The 18,043-nt window shown below is 56.3% G+C and overlaps 1 protein-coding gene across 1 annotated transcript in view; it reads right to left on the bottom strand.

Annotated features, from left to right (window-relative positions):
• DLG5 (discs large MAGUK scaffold protein 5) overlaps positions 1–18,043 on the bottom strand; it is a 122,664-nt gene that overhangs the window by 20,275 nt on the left and 84,346 nt on the right. The window contains exons 10-25 of the mRNA XM_026504531.4: positions 17,673–17,805; positions 17,095–17,222; positions 16,252–16,427; positions 15,769–15,872; positions 12,873–12,965; positions 11,494–12,495; positions 10,614–10,737; positions 9,947–10,091; positions 8,415–8,527; positions 7,649–7,738; positions 7,191–7,341; positions 3,573–3,735; positions 3,339–3,472; positions 2,603–2,740; positions 1,158–1,341; positions 476–624 (exon numbers count right to left, since the gene is read on the bottom strand). Coding sequence (XP_026360316.2) covers positions 476–624; positions 1,158–1,341; positions 2,603–2,740; positions 3,339–3,472; positions 3,573–3,735; positions 7,191–7,341; positions 7,649–7,738; positions 8,415–8,527; positions 9,947–10,091; positions 10,614–10,737; positions 11,494–12,495; positions 12,873–12,965; positions 15,769–15,872; positions 16,252–16,427; positions 17,095–17,222; positions 17,673–17,805 — 3,027 coding nt within the window. The remainder of the gene's footprint in view (positions 1–475; positions 625–1,157; positions 1,342–2,602; positions 2,741–3,338; positions 3,473–3,572; positions 3,736–7,190; positions 7,342–7,648; positions 7,739–8,414; positions 8,528–9,946; positions 10,092–10,613; positions 10,738–11,493; positions 12,496–12,872; positions 12,966–15,768; positions 15,873–16,251; positions 16,428–17,094; positions 17,223–17,672; positions 17,806–18,043) is intronic.

Below are 18,043 nucleotides of genomic sequence, written 5' to 3'. Positions count from 1 at the left end.
TGTCATCTCCCACCAAGGACGGTGTCCTAGAGACAGAGGCCTCAGCACTTAGGGAACATGAAGGGAGCCAGAGGCCCTTCTAGAAAACACCTGGCGCCTGTGCCTGCCTGCACAAGTCATACCGTACTTGGGGCATGTGCATGCCCTGACACTTATACACACCGCAGACGGATCTGCGACGTGGGCAGGGGAGACCAGGAGAGGAGCGCAGCGCATAGGAAAATGGGGCTCTGCAGCCTCAAAACTTCCCAGACCCCTTGCCCTAATGAGGGGGCCCGTGTGGTCCTGCAAGCCCTCAAGCGAAGTCTCCCTAAGTCACAAGCTCTAAGTCACAAGACGTGAGCACATGGTTTGGGGCCCAAGCAACAAGGACCATGGTCCTGCCCTCTGTGTTGCAGAGACACTCACCAGCACCAGCCTTCTCAGGAGGCCCCTCCCTTGGCCCTGAATCCCTGGAACCCCTGGCCCCTGGTACCTGACGTAGAAGCTGTCTCCAGGCAGGCCCTTGACCTTGGTGAACTCCTCCGGGCGGTACTGCACCTTGAGACGGACACTGTCCTTGGGCTTCAGCATCTCCACGTAGACCTCCTCCACCGTCTTGCTGCGCACATCCAGACTGCCATACTGCCCGAGGACAGGGGACTGGGTCAGAGGGCAGAAGCCGGGGCGGCTTGGGCACCCGTGAGCAGGCAGTTGTGGGGTAAGGCAGCGATCTAAGATGCCCCGCTGGGAATCTGCCTCCTCGCCTCTGCAGGTAAGGCTGAGTCCTCTGCCAGGGTCTGCTCTGCCCTCAGCAGCTTCTCCCAGGACAAAGCCTGTGCTAGTCCCCCCAGCAAGTAAGGGCTACAAAAACACGGGACTTCATCTTGCTTATGAACTGTCTCCCCCATCAAACAGGAGACCCAGTGAGAGGAGAGGACGCTCCATCAGACCACAGTCCAGCTGCTCACACAGCAGAGCATCCTCCCTCCTGATTCCCTCCCACACCAGTGCCCAAGCCAGGGCCCTGCCCGCAGCCCTGTGACCCGCCCCCAGGGTCCTGGCAGCATTCAGCACCAACAGGGGCCGCCAGGCAAGAGGCGGTGCTCGGCCGGCCTGCCACCGCAGACAGCTGGCGGAGAGGGGCGTGACCTGCTGCTCAGCGGCGCGGAACTCACCTCGAGGATGAGGTCCCCCGGCACAAGGCCATCAGGGCCCTTGGCAGGACTGTCATCCTCCACCTCCGCCACGAACACCCCGTGCAGGTTCCCTCCACATAAATGGACTCCAAGCTCCAGCTGGGACTTTTTGACGAAGACAACTCGTGGCTCTGCGGTCTTCTTATTGGCATCTCCCACCATCCTTTGGGGAAGGAAAAAGTCCCTCAATCACACACGGGGGGAGCAGGGCGTGCAAGACCACGCAGTGGCTAAGGCCCCGACAGTTTTCTGCGTACTCCATGAGGTGTTCCAGCGGTCCCATCCGGGTTCTGGTTCTAGCGTTTACAGGCTGGATGCTGAGGTTTGGAGAGGTGAAAACATGGCCCCAGATGAGAAAGCCAGCTGGGAACTGAATGGAAATCAGTGCCCCCACTTTCTGGCCCAGTTGTCCATCGAGTGCCATAGGCTGCCTCTCTCCCCACCTGGATTGCACCTGTTCTCCTAACCTTGTTCTGCCTAAGAAAAGTCGGAGCTGGCCTCACAGCCCAGGGCACAACAGACCACTTGGCAATGTGCACGGAGCCGCTTCTCTGGCCCAGGGACTGCTATGCCACCAAGAGGGCGCCCCTCGCCATCAAGAAACTCACAGTGCAGTGAGGGAGACACTGGTGAGTACAGGGAGGGGAGGAAACGGGACAGTGATGGTGACCTGGGGACAAGCCACCTGTGATGACCGCAGCCAAGCCCCTACATGACGGATCCAGGGCAGAGAACACAGAGCAGGCCGCATTCCGAGGGAGGTGAGGGCTTGGTTGAGGAAACAGCTGTCTGGGCTACAGGATGACGGCTGCACACCGTGGCCCATGCGGCCCTCTCCCCATCTTCCCTCCGGCTCCTGCGTGTGCCCTGCCTCCTCCTGACCTCTGTCCACGCCATTTGCATGGCTAACTCCTGCTTACCCTGAACGTATCGACTTAACTGGTTCTGCTCCCTGCCACACTCTTGCTCACTGCTCCAGTGTGGCCTGAACCGGCCCTCCCAGCACATCCTGCACATGCCTGGACACTGGCCTGTCACCCTCTAACCCCGGAGCTCTCTGGGGGCGACTACTGGTGGGGGCCACAGCCCAGGGCCTGGCTGGGTGGTGACTGTGGTATTCTGTCTAAAGAAAGAGTCAGAAAACAAGTAACTAAGAAAAGCAGGAAAGAAAGAAGAGAGGCAGAGCTAAGAACAAGTCAATGAGGAAGAAAAGAGAAAAAAACAAGAAAGTGAGAAAGGGCAGGAGGGCAGGCGAAAAGGACAGGAATGGCATGCTTCCCACCCCAAATCCTGACAGCCTGCTAAACAGTCTGCAGCACCAGGGACGCCGGCAAGGGGCGCTCAGGCTGCGAGCATGACCGCCTGCCCCCCACTCCCCGGGCCAGGGCTCACAGATGGAAGGCTCACAGCACGCGTTTGCTGACCTGGAACTGGGCTTGGCCGGGGGGGTGCCAGGGCCCTCATCCTGCTCCATCAGCGGGTCAATGACAGAGGGGTGCTCCGGGGTGGTGGCACTGCTGCCCTGGAGCGTGGAGTGGGTGCTGGCAGGGTCCAGGTGGGAGCTGGGAACGGAGGGCAGGAGGAGTAAGGAGCAGCACGCGGTCCCCGGCCGTCCACAGCCACCCCCTCTCCAGTGCTGACCAGGGCTGGGCTGGGAGCAGGGGATCTGCTCAGGATCTGCCTGTCCTCAACTTGGGGATCCTCTCTGAGAGTGTGGGGCTGGGGGCCCACAAATTCACCATCTCTTTTCCTGTTTTTGCATCTTGTCCCCCCTTTGCTGAGCTGTGCAGTGCTGCGTGGCAGGGGCAGGTGTCCCCTTCTCTGGCATGCCTGGCAACCCACAGCCCAGGGGCAGACACGGACACAGGGCCAGAGCACTGTGTGTGAGAATCCCGCCCCCAGGACCTCCGTCCCTGGCTGCCACACACCTGTGTGGGGGGCCTCCCGCCGCACGGTGGGACCCAGCCATGTGCTTCCACACCCTACACATCAGGCACCCTGCTTTACATCCTCCTCCTCTATGTTCTTGTTCCAAAATCCAGGGCTGGCCAACTCTCCTCGTACGGCAGCTGAACGGCTGGAACTCACGGCCGGCACCCGGGCCGCACCACCTCTCCTCTCCCAGCCCGGACGGCCCCCATGGGAGGCCCAGGCCCTCACCTGGACCGAGAGTGGCTGCTGAGCTGGTGCACGTGTGGGTTATACTGGGCCAGGATGGTGATAGTGTCACACTGCTGCCCAATGATGAGCCGGGCCTGCTGCTCCGTGGCACTCCGCAGGTTTATGCCATTGAACTAGGAAACATCCAGAGCACGCTCAGTGATGTGGCAGGGGCTGGGGAGACTGTTCCCAGGAAGGGAGGAGAGGACGGAGAGAAGAGTGCAGCTCTCTTACCTCAAGTAACTGATCCCCATACTCCAGGCCAGCTTGGTGAGCGATGCTCCCCCCTGTCACCTTGGAGACGTAGACCCCGCCCTTCTCTCCACTCACGATGGAGATGCCCAGCGGCTCCGAGCCCTTCTGCAGCTTGACGTGACGTGGCTCCTCCGCATAGGGCCTTGGAAGAGAGCCAACAGTTGGGGGGACTCGGACACAATGGAAAGGTCTGGGGCAAATCTGCGGTCAGGCATGCAATCAGCTACTGAGAAAGGCCAGGGACCGCTGGGTGCCCCTATACGGACGCAGCTGGATGGGAACATGATGAGCCCACCCGTGTATGGCACTGCTACACTCTCCCACAACCTCATGCAGTACAAACACGACACCCCCCAACGGCCACAGAAGCACCCAGTCCCAAAGACACAGAGAATGGTCCACGTGAACTACAGACACTGACAAAGGCAGGGAAAAAGCACAGGAGTTTCATAACAGGAGAGAAGTTGCCAACGACAAAGTGTGCAATGAACAAACCCTGGTGGGGTCTCCAGATGCCCCAAGAGGAAAAGTGGCGGCTCCTGGGATGACCGTCACCCAGAAGAAACTAATATAAAGTATCAGTTATATTTACTGGTATACAGAGTGATGGACAATGACCATGGAAATGAAGCCGCTGCAAACCCAAGCCATTAGAAAGGGAGCGGCGAGGCTGGGAGCAAGGCAGGGACCATGCACTTGCTGGCCCGGCGGGGGGGGGGGGGGGGATCTGCTGTGCCAAGGGCACGAGGGGGCTCGGGCAGGGGCCTCATGTCAGGCCAACCTCAGACTCCTCAGGGAGGAGAACCTGGGCCTGGCGGCCACGGGCAATCTCAGGAGGGATCTGTGGTGGTGGAGACATCTGGAAGGTGCAAAAAGTTAGGAGAGAGGGATGCTCTGAGAAGGATGATAGACGCCTGGAACCCAACAGACAGAAAGGCAGCCAGGTGACCCCGAGTCCCATGAGGACTGTGCCCTAAGCTCTTCCTCAACAAAATCACAGCCAAAGGCGAAGGAAGGAGCCAGCCAGAGTGCCAAGTCCTTGGGCTCCCCTCCAGAGCACGTAGGTGGGGACAGACATGGGTGAGGACAGACTCACGTGGTGACCGACAGCCAGGCCCCTGAGCCACCCCTCCCTCGCACCCAGAGGCACAGCAGTCTCTCAAGCTCTGAGGGCCTCCGGCTGGAATCCCACCACCCAGGGCCCAGGCCTCCGGCCCGGGCCTCTGAGATCAAAATCCTTTCTGACTTGTCCCTTCACCTCTCCCCTTCCCAAACTCACCTGTGCCACAGTGCCCTCCCCTGACCCTGTGGCTCAGACGCTTCAGTCCCTGGCCTGCAACCTCCAGGCTCGTCACACATCACAGTGCCAGGCAGTTCGGAGCTGTCGGAGCCGTTACCCAGCAGCCACCACCACCACCCTCATACCACCATCCAGCATCAGAGGACGGCACGGCAGGTGTGAGCCGAGCTCGGTCTGGTGTGGGGCTCCGACCCCCCACGGAAAACCCCTTCCTGTGTGCCACCTCCAAAATATACATCTACCTCAACGAAGCAGCAGGTACCTGATTCACGGTAAGAGTCCTACGAGCCCTTATGAGCGACATGAGTCGGGACTGACCACACGGACAGATGCGGGGGACTCACACCACACGAGCAGACAGCTGGGCCTAAGCCCATTTGTATGAATCTGTACGAACACGTGTGGCCACGCATACATGGAGGGGTTTCTAGGAAGGACCCTACCAAAATGGTAACGATGAGGTAACCAGGTGAGCGGACTTGAGGTGACCCTTACTTTCTAATCCCTGGAAGGTTCTAAATTTCTTATAACATGCACTACAGTTTTCTCAGAACAGTTAGGCTGTGTTAGGAAAGAGGTTTACAAAGCATACTCCACAATGTTACAAACCCCTTGGAATGAGAAATTATGAACAGAAAATGTAAATAATAAAACACGCCTTTAAACAATATATATATGTGCTTAACAAAAGGGGAACAGCAACTGAGGAGATTCTATGTGACTTTTCTTCTTTCTACTTTCCCCATCTGCCTAGTTTCGTCTTATGAGAAGTTACCCGACAACGTATGTCAAGATTGGGCGGAAGCAGCTGTTTTGCCTTCAGTGAGGTCACACACGTTCAATGACGCGCCTCTGACCAGATCGGAAGCCGCGTGAGGGCAGGAACGCGGACACCCTCCTCTCCCCAGAGCAGCTCCTGCTTCTCTGTGGGCTGTAGGAAGCTAACTATGGGATACCAGTGGGCAGGTGACAGGCTCTCTCTGCTTCTAAGGAACCCACCTGAGCTGGCGGAAGATCTTGCTGCTCGGCGACCTGAGCTGGGGTGAAATAGAACCACCCGCCCGCCCTGGGACGTGTGCAGCCTCGTGCTCCCGTGTGTACCACGTAGGTGAGACATTTCCGCAGGAACTGCACCTGCTTCCCCTACGGGCCCAGGGGCACTTCTGGGCTCCAGTTAATATTTGCTGGTCGTCCTGGGTACCTGTTAGGTTGTCTTACAAATTCAGATTTTTCAAGTCAAATCATTTCCTTAATGCAGAGCCCACCTTGCAGGGCTCCTTCCACGGCTCACAGAGATGAGGGCCCTCAGCATTTTGGATGTGGGTGGACACGAGTGGCTCTGTTCCTTTTAATGATTAAATAAAAGCAAGTCCAGTTGAATCAGATCTCCCGAAGACTTAAAATCTAGACAGGACCTCTTAACTATAAATATGATCTGGTAAATTCTACCCTGAAACAGAGGCGGGTGAGGGGTGCGGAGCTTGTGGGGGGAGTGAGGGACCCCTTGGAGGATGGGGGCCAACTGTCTGGACTAACACCAGCCTCAAGGTAACCTGCAATCTCAGCAGACTGGCCAGCATTTCAAAATGAACCAATAAATGGCTAAGCTATACTTTTACACTTTATATACATTTTTTTTCCGGTATGTTTTATTTCATAATAAAAAGCTTGGGAATGAGGGGGACAAGTGATGCAGCTGTGTTCTGGAGCCAAAAAGCAAAGAATAAGAATGAGCCCTGATTCTAAGGAAGGTAGGCCAGTCGCCAACCATGTGACCACAGATAGGTCACTCCAACTTTCTGGCCTCAGTTTCCTTATCTGTAAAAGAGAACCAACGATGATGATGACGATGACGATGCACGATGCTGACGGGGTCGCTGTGAGGATTTCATGACTTAGGACATGAAAGTGCTTCATCAGGGGCCAGGAAGCAGTGAATGGTGCCACCACACCATCACGGCCAGGTGGCCGCTGGCATCATCTGCCGCAGCTCAGCCCCTCCCGTGCACAACCTGTGGAAGGAGCCCACCCCGCTCCTCACCTTGCCATCTGTGCGCACCCCACCTCCTGGCACCATGCACCCGCAGGGCTTCCTTGTGCAGGGCTGAGGCAGCACGCCAGAGAACGCTAGGTGACCTGAAGCAGAGCAGTCTCCCCCTGGGATCGACTCGGCTGGAACCCTCCAATGCACCTGCTGCTTCTCCGAACAAGCCCCCTCCCTCAACCAAGCCCTGGCCTGCTGGAGGGATGTGCCCCTCACTGCCGTGCCCACGGGACAGATGCCCAGGTGTGCTCACCTGTCCTTCCTCCATTCCCCGAGGGCCGCAGGGTTGACAGCAATTCTGGGCAACGTGGAGGCTGAGGTCTGGGACTGGCTACATGAGGACAGGGTGTCGATGTTCAGGGGTGACTGCGGAGGCGTGCTGCATTCCGAATGTGACAATGAACCTGTCGGGAGAGGTGCAAAGGAACCCGGGCTCTGCAATCCACATCTCTGCTCCCCCGTGGCCCAGACCAAGAGGGAGACACAACCTAGGTACGTGGCTCCACGCTGCGGCCACACCATATGGCCTCGAGTTCAGGCGCTGGGCTCCGCATGGCCTTTCTATCTAGCTCCACGCCACCAGGCTGAGGCCGGGCTCAACCAGCCTGCACGGACTGGCTGAGCGGAGGTGGTAGTTACACACCGCACCCAGACGCTGCACCATGGGGCCAGCGCGAGCTGGCAGGCAAGGACGGGAGTGTGAGTTCTCACCTCTGTCGGAGCCCACGACGGACCGGGGGTATCTTGGCGTTGACGGGATTTTAATGCGTTCTGCCTTGAACTGCAAGTTGCTCGAAGACCCTACGGTTCCACGAGGGGACAAAACTTCAGGCCTGGGATTAAACACCGCCCGCACTCCTTCGCGACCATGTCAGTAGTTAGGAAAGAGGCACAGTCACGACAAATGCAAAGCGGGCCCTGCCACTTACCCCCAAGGGGGCCTAAGTGTGAACCAGTCAAGAAAAGCAGATACTCAATACCAGGTTCTGCGTAAACTGTGTGGGCCTGGGCTGTTCCAGAACAGGATCACACAAACCTCATGCCCAGCCCCCAAGTGACAGAGGGGACTGCTTGCCCCCACTCCCTGTGGCTGGAAGCGGTGCTGTCTGAGTCTCTTTGTGAGGTGACTGCTGCTCTCTACCTCTGGGTTGCATTTCCCCACGAGTGAACAGCAGTACAAACCCCCAGAATCACCGACAGGCTCAGGGACAGGGAGCGAGGCTCAGGGACAGGGAGCGAGGCTCGTGGGCCAAGGGGTCCCCGGGAACAGCTGCATGGCTGGCAGGGAAAGCCTAGGACACACAGAAGGCCGAAGGACATGGCTCCCAGTGCAGCATGGGGACACCCTCGGCACCGGGAGCAGAGAAGGGCCCTTGTGGGCAGGCCACCTGGAGGTCTAGCCGCAAGGATGCAGGTAGAGAGAGGGAAATAAGGCTAGTGCCCCACTATGGTGAGAAGGTTCTAGTGGCACCATTACCAAGGCGGGCGCTGGAGGGCAGAGAGTTGGACCCGTGGGAGGTTCTCATATCTGAGTAGTCGCTGCCAACCCTGTGGCTCAGATCCAGGCTCAGGCGTCCCTGGTGCTGGACGCTGCAAGAAAACCAGACAGGTGAGGTGTTCGGAAGACCAGGACTGGACATGGCCACTGGGGAGAAACAAGCAGCAGGCCTAGGCCAAGGCCTCCCGGAGCCCACAGAAGCCACCTGCCGTTAGCTGGGGATAGTGCACTGCCATGCTCAGAGGCGGCATCAACGAGGGCCCTGCCCACCGAGAAAGGTCCTGCTGTGCCCACAGAGTGGCATACCTCCTTCAGCCCTGGACTGGGCCTCGGCTCACCGGGAGCAAGGGCTTCCACCACGAAAAACAGGCTCTGCACCCTGTCTGGGCCCAAAAAAGTGGAGCCTCTGATCCAGGATGGGTGGGAGAGGCTGGATGGGCATCAAGGACCTCAGACAGGGACTTGCACACCCCACTCAGGAGAGCTGCCTAGGATGCTGGAGGGCAAAGAGCCCAGGCCTCACCCACCTCAGGCAGACCTACGATTAGACCCAACGATGTCCTTTCCTGGCTGTGTAATGAGACTATGTCTCTTCCCCACCTAAAGCCTAGACTAGAAAAAAGTCCAAGCTCTGAATCATGGCTGCAGGCCCTACAGGATCTGTGCTCTCCTCCTGACTCACTGTAGCCGCTCAAGCTCCCCCACTCTGTCCCAAAGCCCAGCACACTGTTCCCAAGGGTCTGGGCTGTGGCCCCTATGGCCCTCCTTCCTGAGAACTCCACCCAGGTCTTGTGCAGCTGGCTTCTTCTCAGCCTCCTGAACTCAGTAGCATCCCCCTCCCCTCTTCCACAGGGCCCTCCCCTCCACCCAGGCTACTCTCCACCCTCTTCCAAGTCACAGCCTAGCTAGCCGCCCTGTGTGCGGTCTTCAGAGCGACTCAGCACCACTGGGTACCATTCCGTCTTTCCTCTGTCCGCCTCCCACACTGCAACAGAAACACCCCATGGAAAGCAGCTCAATGATTTAGCCCTCCACTGCGTATCCCCCTGGAACTAGAACAGTCCATGCCACGTAGTAGGTGCTCAATTAATACCTGCCAAACAACTCAGTGAATGAATGGGTGACCCTGAGCCTGTCCGTTCACCTTTTAAGGCTCAGTTTCATCCACGAAACAGAGACAACAACAGTCCTTCGCTCACGAGGTTGCTGTGACCGTTAAATGAGACAAGGTTTACAAAGGTCCCAGCACAGTGCCCGGCACATGAGCACTTAAGCACCAGCTGCCATCTCTCTCTCTCTCTTTAAATACCTCTTCAAGCTCCGTGCTGGCGAATGAAGAGAGCATCCTTAGCGTTCACTCTTCCTGGGGCCCCAGTGCTGCTCTAACCAGGCCCCTCCGGGCTAGGCAAGGACACTTCTCTGTTCGTGGGCCACTCTGTGCACCACTGCCTTTATGCACACGTGGGCTTGGCCACCCAGGGTGCAGGGAGGTGCGGGGTGACTTCGCATACCTGGGATGCAAACCCTGGGGGCCGACCTCTCTGGGCACAGGCGGAGAGCTGCAAGGGCCGACCCTGTGGCTACGCACGGTGTAGATGGGGTTCCTCAGGATGGAGCTCACAGTGGTGCTCGGGGTCATACTCCGGGGCACGGTGCCTAGAAATGGGCTGGGTAAGAACAATCACCCCAAAGCACCCAGCCAGCCCCAGACAGACCTGTGGAAGATGGGAGAAGTCGCCTTATTGCTTCCTATTTCTCAGGCTGCTATGGGAAAAAAGGTGCCCTGAAAAGCTAAGAAATGTTCTGATATAAGACTGAACATCCTAGGGGCGCCTGGGTGGCGCAGGCGTTAAGCGTCTGCTTTCGGCTAAGGGTGTGATCCCGGCGTTCTGGGATCGAGCCCCACGTCAGGCTCTTCCGCTGGAAGCCTGCTTCTTCCTCTCCCCTCGCCCCCCGCTTGTGTTCCCTCTCTCGCTGGCTGTCTCTTTGTCAAATAAATAAAATCTAAAAAAAAAAAAAAAAAGACTGAACATCCTAGACAGGGTGGCCGTTGCTAGTTCTCTGAACCTCTGGGCTGAGGACACACAGTGGCACCTTGAATGACCACCCCCACTCTCCCTGGGAGCGGGCAGCCCTGCGAGCCCACCATGTACCCTCTTCCCCGCCTCAACGACTCACCCACAGATGCCCTGCCGGGGTAGAAAGGGGGGTTGCTGTGCCTGCTGGAGTGCCCTGGCGAGTACGGAGACCATTCCTGGAGCTCTGGGCAGAGTTCCCCGCTGGCCGGGCTGCACTTCTGCTCCTGCAGGACCCAAGACAAGAGACAGTGGCTGGAAATGGACATGCACAGGTGTCTGCAGGTCCGTTCCCGCAAGCACTAGCTCGCCCACTCGGACACATGATGTGACGTCGGGAGAGATCACTGCTCACTCATGTTGCCTTATGCACCTGGAAGGGAAGAACTTCCTTCGAAACTATTCTGCAAGAAAACCACACAGAAGACTGTTCTTGCAAGTAAACGAACTATGTGCAGGAGGTGGAAGGCATGAGTGCATCCGGCTCAAAACTTGCGTGGCTGGGGGAGGGTCTTCGTCTGCAGAGGGCCTCATGGATTTGTTCTTCAGCTCCCAGCAATTTCTCCCATCTAGAAACGACTACAGCACACACAGAAACAAGCCCCCACCTCCTGCTACCGGCTGACAGATTCACAGTTGCTATCTTGGCTCCCTGGACCCCTCCAGGCAGGTGCGCGTACTTGCTTTTGTCGTGTGAGTTCAAAAGCTTTTTGATAAAAAAGTAAACCAGACACCACACCCAAGAAAATGTTCCCGTCTTGGCATCATACGCCATTCACACACACACCCCCCACATCACTTTCCCATCTCCTAAGGAGGGCCCCTTCCCACTGGCATCCACCGGCCACCCCACTCCCCTTTTCCTCGGGTAGGTGCTTAGAACGAAGGCAACAGAGCCAGTGCTAAGCACAAGGCTGGGGTCCCCAGCTCAGGGCCCCTCCCCACGCCTTTGCCCGCATCCCCACACCGAGGCTGAGCCCCACCTCCAGGAACGGAGCAGGAATCGTGACGGGAGCCAGCTTGGGCCGAGAGCTCGGAGCAGACTTCGGGCGACGGCGCTTCTGCCCCAGCTCGTCCATCTTCTGGGAGGTGAGGTCCCCGTCACAGGACTTCTTGGCAGGCAGGTAGGAGGAGTCCCCGTCCCCTTCAGGGTAGTAGCTGGAAGCAATACGGACCCTGCCCTTGCGAGGGGGTGAGATGTGCGCGGGTTCCCCGGGGTCCATGTCAGGGGGCAGTGCACTCGGAGGGCTGGTGGATGGGGAGCTGCCCACCAGAGTGGCCTCAGACTCGGAACTGGTTTCCAGTCTGTGCTGAAACTTAATGGAGTCGCTCCTCCTGGGAGGTTTTGGGGGCGTCAGAGGTCCCACCCTCTTGGAGGGCTGGGGGGAGTGAGCAGACCCAGTGCCGGGGAGCAGGTAGTCTATTTTGGGGGGAGTCTGGGGGCGTTTGAAAGTGTTAGGGTCGAAGATAGACTTTCTTTGCTTTGGCTTCTTATAAACAGAGAGCTTCTCGGGCCCTGCTGTGGAGCTGAGTACGGCCTTGGGCCAGGTCCCACCGCTGTTGGAGCCCTCAGGGTCTGCCTTATCCAGGGGGGCCTCTGCTGCCCCGCAGGGGCCCCCCTCAGTCTCGAAGGGCAGCAGTGGTCGCCGGCTGCGCACATCCACCAGCCCGTAGCCACGCTCCCCAGAGGTGTCTGAGCGGAAGGAGCTCAGGCTGCGCTCAGAGGCGCTGGGACAGGCCTGGGGGGAGACTGGGAAGGGTCCCCCAGGGAACGGCTTGTGCAGGAAGGAGCTGCTGCCCCCCGGGGGTCCCAGCCTGTCTGCGTAGAAGATGTCCGTCTGCGTGGAGTTATTGTGCTGCAACAAGCTCCGTTTATGCTGAGCCTGGACCTCGGGGCCGTGGGCTCGGGCGCTCAGCACCTTATCAGAGTCCTTGATGTTCTCAAAGATGTTCTGGCCGCTCCACGAGGAGCTCTGAGGGAACACCTACGTGGGGATTGCAGAGAGTGAGAGAGTGGGTAAGACCGCAGAACCAGGCGCTGCCCGCGAGCGTTGTCCCTGTGGGGGGAGCAAGGGTCAGCACGGGCCACACACCCCCCAACGTGTGCCCAACAGGTCTCTAAGATCACCTCATTATTCAGTTCAGATTCGAATGTATACCCCTGTCCTCAAAATGTCCTTCATGTCTTGTTTTGTTAAAGAAGGATCCAGTCCGGGTTCACGCACACCCTGCACTTTGTAAATCACTCCCTTTTTTTCAAGGACTCCCAGTGACGGGGAGGAACAGCTCAGGTGTATGGAGCTGAGGCTTTGCCTGCCCCACAGCCGACGAGAGCAGAGCCGGTGCTGGGCGGGGCCCTTACCTTCAGGAGGGACAGGGTCAGGGAGTCCTGGCAGCTACGTAGTAGGGATTCACACTCATTCAGAGACTTGTTGTCCAGGGCAATGCCGTTGATCTAGGGCCAAACAGAGAGCCATCAGGCCCACCACCAGGTCAGGGTCTCTGCTTTCCGGGCGGTGGGCCTGGTTCTTCTAACAGGCCCAAGTCTGGAGCTGGCAAAGGAGAGAAAGCCCCTCCCCAGTAAGGTCTGAGAAATCCAGTTAAGCGGCTTCTGAGGCAAAGAAAACACAGCCTTAAAATCATGCTAGGGGCAGATGCTTGTCTGACTGGGACGAGAGCAGCAAGCATCCTGGGGGAACGGCCAGGCCCTGCTGCCGCCTGCCGCCGTGAGGCATGACTATGGCTCAGAACTCCCTCACGCACAGAACGGAACGCCTGCCCCTCGGGTCGGGAGACTAAAAATGAGATCATGGTGTGGAAGGCCTTTGTAAACTATAAAGTGTCAGGTGAGATGAGATGGTATCATCCCTGTTCACAAAGATTCTCATAATCCCTTAGGCCTGAACCTCTGTCCACATTTCTCTCAGATATGTGCAATCTTTTAAACAAGCATATGTGCAACAGTGAATGGTCAGACTGGGATGCAGCCAGGCCGTGGAACGCTGCCCACCAACAAAAAGAACACGCTGATGGTGCCCCGACCACCTGGTGGGCCTCACGGCATCACTCTGGAGCAGCCGATCTCAAAGGGTCACACACTGTACGATTTGACTTAACGTTCTCAAGGTGACAAAATCATACAGATGGAGAGCAAACTAGCTGCCAAGGGTTATGGATGGGGAGGAGAGCAGGGCTGTGGATGCTTCTGTCAAGGGGTAACACGAGGGCCATCTTCGTGCCCGCCTGGTTTGGGTATTAGTCACATAAATGTTAACCGTCAGGGGAAACTGCAGGAAGGGTACAGAGGACCTCACCGTACTTCCTTCGCCACCTTATCTATTTTTCAGTATTATTTACTTAATGTCATAACTGAGTTATTTCTCTATTTCAAAAATCAAAAGTTAAAAAAAAATTATTTTGGGGTGATGGATTCATCTGGTTGTTTTTTTCTTTACAACGTTTCCACATCTTAAAATGTTTTCACAATGGCCATATTGCTTTCAAATTCTGGCATCCCCCAAAATCTGAAAAACAGTGGCAAAGATGAGAAGCAATGAGCTCCCACACCCCTGCAGGTAGGATCGAAAAAGCCACGACCTCTGACCACACCAGGAGAGACCATGTCCAATGTTAAATACTGATGCCCTCGGATCCCGCAATCCGGCGCCCGGGGAATTCACCCCGTGGCACACTCCCGTGGGTCCCCGTGGACAGATGTAGCAGCGGCCTTGCAGCCCTACTTGTAAAAGCAAAGATGTCCTGACTGTCCATCGGGGGGACTGGTTAATGGCTTGAGCTGCTGCCGCTAAGGAGTAATCAGCTAATAAATTACTGACATGACCCAGGTGGATCTAACGATGTGAATGCGAAAGAACCTTCAGGGCAGGCTGCGGGAAACAAGAAAGGAGGTCAGCAGCTCAGTATATTATGATCCCATCTGGGGGAGAGGGAGGGGAAAGGGGGAGATACAAATGTTTTTGAGTATTTCGGGGGGGGGGGGAACCAGAATAAATTGTTAAGGGTCGTTGCCATTGGGGTGGGAACTGGCAGATGGGCAGTCTAGAACCAGAGCAAGAGTTACTGTCCTGTGTGCCTTCTGTACAACTGGGATTTTGTGTGTGTGCTGGGGAAAAGTGTGTGACTTCCATTTTAACAAGTCCGTTAGAAATACTAAATGAGGCTCTGTAATCTCACAGTGTTTGAGGCATTTGGTCACCAGGGATGCCATTCGGTGTCCCCCAAAGGGCTGTGCACACAGGTGAAGTCCACGGCAGGGCCGTCTGCGGTGGCGGACACTGAAAACAATGTATCTGTCCACAAGGGGGCGTGCTTTCAACTACAGATAACCAAACTTCAGAACCCCCTGAGGTAGATAAAAATAATGAGGGTCAATTTGGAAAGCTATCCATGATGTGGAACAGCAGGATGATCCCACTATTGTATCTTAAAAAGCAAACAAAGCCCAGAAAAACCTTATCTGTGTAGACAGATTTGTATGAGCACCCATGGTCTGGCTGGGAGCACATCTTACAACTGGGGGCAGAGATTTTTCTCCAGGGGCAGGATTAAAGGGAAGAGAGGGGACTACCACTTTACACATTTTTGTATTGCTTGAGTATTTTATGACACATAAGTCTTACTCTGGTGATTAAAAAAGAAATTCAAAAATAAATGGATATAATATTTAATAAAAAAGATTTTTTAGAAAATCACATACAAAAAAATATCAATCAATCACATACAGATATCTTCTTTTTAAAACTGAAATAAATAGGGGCACCTGGGTGGCTCAACCGGGTAAGCGTCTGACTGTTGGTTTCAGCTCAGGTCGTGAACTCAGGGTCGTGAGACCAAGACCACGCTCAGTGGGGAGTCGGCTTGAGATGCTCTCCTTCTGCCCCTCCCGCCACGAGCGCACGCTTTCTCGCTCTCGCTCTCTCTTAAATAGGTAAATCTTTTTAAAAAAACTGATGTAAATATACAGTCACATGTGGGATAAAGGCTGTAGAGAAACAGATTTCGAATGTTCATAAAGGTTATCTATGAGGTGGTAGCAGTAAGAGGGATTATTTCCTTCCCAAACCTTCCCTGTATTTCCTGATTTCTACTAAAATAGAAACACACTAACAGAAAAAAAATGTTTGTTCACATTAGAGAACAAGGCGAACGTGAAAATTCTGTTGGTTACTTTGTTGTTCAACCTCCCAGATGTCATCTAACTGTCCACGTGGGGCAGACAGCCCCGGCCCTAGGCTTACCGCCACAATCCTGTCTCCCACAGCCAGGGACCCCTCCTTGGCGGCCGGGCTTCCAGGCACCACAGCGGCAGCATACACTCCGTTCTCCAGGCTGATGCCGCTGTCTGCAAAAACCAAGAAGGGCAGACACAGGCAGTCCCAGTTAACGCCTACTCCGGTCACACGGCCCTCTGGTTGCCCCACCTCGTCTCTGTGAGATAAACTTATGAAGGGAATGTTCGCAGACTGCAACCTGTCCATCCCAACACCCAGGCCAGGTCGGAACCCCCAGGGGCTCTGTCGCCGCTGCTCTGGTGAATCAAACACTCAGGGACCAGCAAGACCCGGACCCAGAGGGCCCCCTGCCGGGGAAACACACACACTGCATTTAAGTAGCATCGGTGCCTCTGGAACCACACACCCAAAAACGCACACAGCCCCTCTGCTCCAGAGAGGGGGACCCTGCCATGCGAGGCGCCCCACCCACTTCTGCAGGCCCACTACCTTTGTGTCCACTCAGGTTGATGTGCAGGGGTGTGATCACCTTCCCACCCAGGGACTTCCTCCGCCGCACAACCATGTTGATGGCCCCCTCCCCGTTGAGGAGGGCCTTGATGGCCTGCTTCTTGTCCTTGTTGATGAGGTCCACGTCGTTGATTCTCAGCAGCCAGTCATTGACCCTGAGGAGGGGTACAGCCAGGTCAGTGCCCTCACAGGCCTTGGGACCGGGGGGCAGGTCTCACTGCTCCAGTCTGGGGAGACGAGGGCCAGAAAGTGGGTGCCCCACATACACACTCAGACAGATTTCCTCTTCAGGACGGTCGAATGGCTACACTCACAGAGGCTGGAGCCAGACTACCCGGGTGCAAATCCTGGTTCTACCACTTACTAGCAGTGTGGCCTACCTCCTCTGGCCCTCAGTGTCCTCATCTGTAAGACGGGGGCAAGAGCAGTACAGTACCTACCTCGTAGGATTATAAAGATTAATGAATTGATTATTCAAAGTGCTTAACCCAGTACTTAGCAAAAGTACTTTATTATCGCTACTCTTTCATGGAATGGGTGTGCAGTGAACACCCTACACTCTTGCACAAACCACACCTGAGCCCTTTCCTACCTAGAGAAGTGAAGGGCAGCACCTGGGGCCTGAGGAATGAGACTCGCAGGCGCCCGTGAATCACAGTCTCCTTTAAGAACAATGTTAGCAGCTGAGCCTGCAAGCCTGAGACTGCTAGGCCCCCAGACCCCGGGGTGCGCTCATTTAACTGCCACCTGGCTCCCTGGGTCCTTCACAATGGGTCGGAGGGGCCCCCTTCCCTCCAGAGCCTGGGCCTCCTCAACTCTTACCGTAAGCGGCCATCAGCAATACTTCCTTTGTCCACTTTAGTGACAAATATTCCACAGTCCCCAGGCAAACAAGGTTCATTCACACCTTCTGCCATATCGAACCCAAGTGCTTTCAAGTCAATATCCTCCTGTCAAAAGAGCAGCAGCCACACACTTTACATGGCAGTGATTAGAAACATGTCACTCTTAAACCCCAAGCCACTGGCTCCACTGCGAGCACTGGCCCTTCACCACGCCGCACCGGGCACACAGTCCCCAGGATGAAGCCCAGGAGCAGCTGCTGTCGGCCCCTTTCAGCCGCTGCAGACACACATCCCTGTGGAAGGGCTCTGCTCTGCCCTCTGCCTTCCGCACATTGTGCCAGCACCTGCCGCTGGGGAGGCCATGGGGACTGACCTGCCAGAAGCCAGCATGGACAACTGCAGGGAAAGGATGCATGCACCCCGGGAAGAAAAGCCGCATCCCCCAAACTGACAGCCATGAAACTGGGGAACCCCACAAGGGGGCCATCCTCTCCCACCCCGTCCGAAGAGACCCAGTCAGGACAGCGGGGGAGAAAGGACAGTAAGGCAGCTCACCGTCTCCCTTTCGAACTCCACAACTTCCGTTTCCCACTCCATGGAATCTGTGTCGATGGCCGAGTCATGGGAGCTGTGGGCCATCAGCTGCCGGAACCGGGCCTCCTTCTCCAACTGGGACTCCATCTGCTCCCTAGGAACAGAGAGAGCCATGGCGATGGTCCCCTGGGAGGCAAAGGTCACCATGAAAGCTAAATGGGGCTCCTTTCGCTCTTGGACTTGATGCCAGTTTTCCAATAAATCTGAAGCAGCATGCCACACAGGGCTTCTTGGGTATCAGTGGGCTTTCAAAGGGGTTTTTCAAAAAAGACCCAAATTCGTCCCAAATTTAACCAGAAGTTTAATGCAATTCCTCGGGAAATGCCAGCAAG

This window comes from Ursus arctos, unplaced genomic scaffold (genome assembly GCF_023065955.2).
Source record: "Ursus arctos isolate Adak ecotype North America unplaced genomic scaffold, UrsArc2.0 scaffold_7, whole genome shotgun sequence".
NCBI classification, from domain to species: Eukaryota; Metazoa; Chordata; class Mammalia; order Carnivora; family Ursidae; genus Ursus; species Ursus arctos.
The sequence above is the reverse complement of the archived record's forward strand: the minus strand, read 5'-3'. Positions and strand labels throughout refer to the sequence as shown.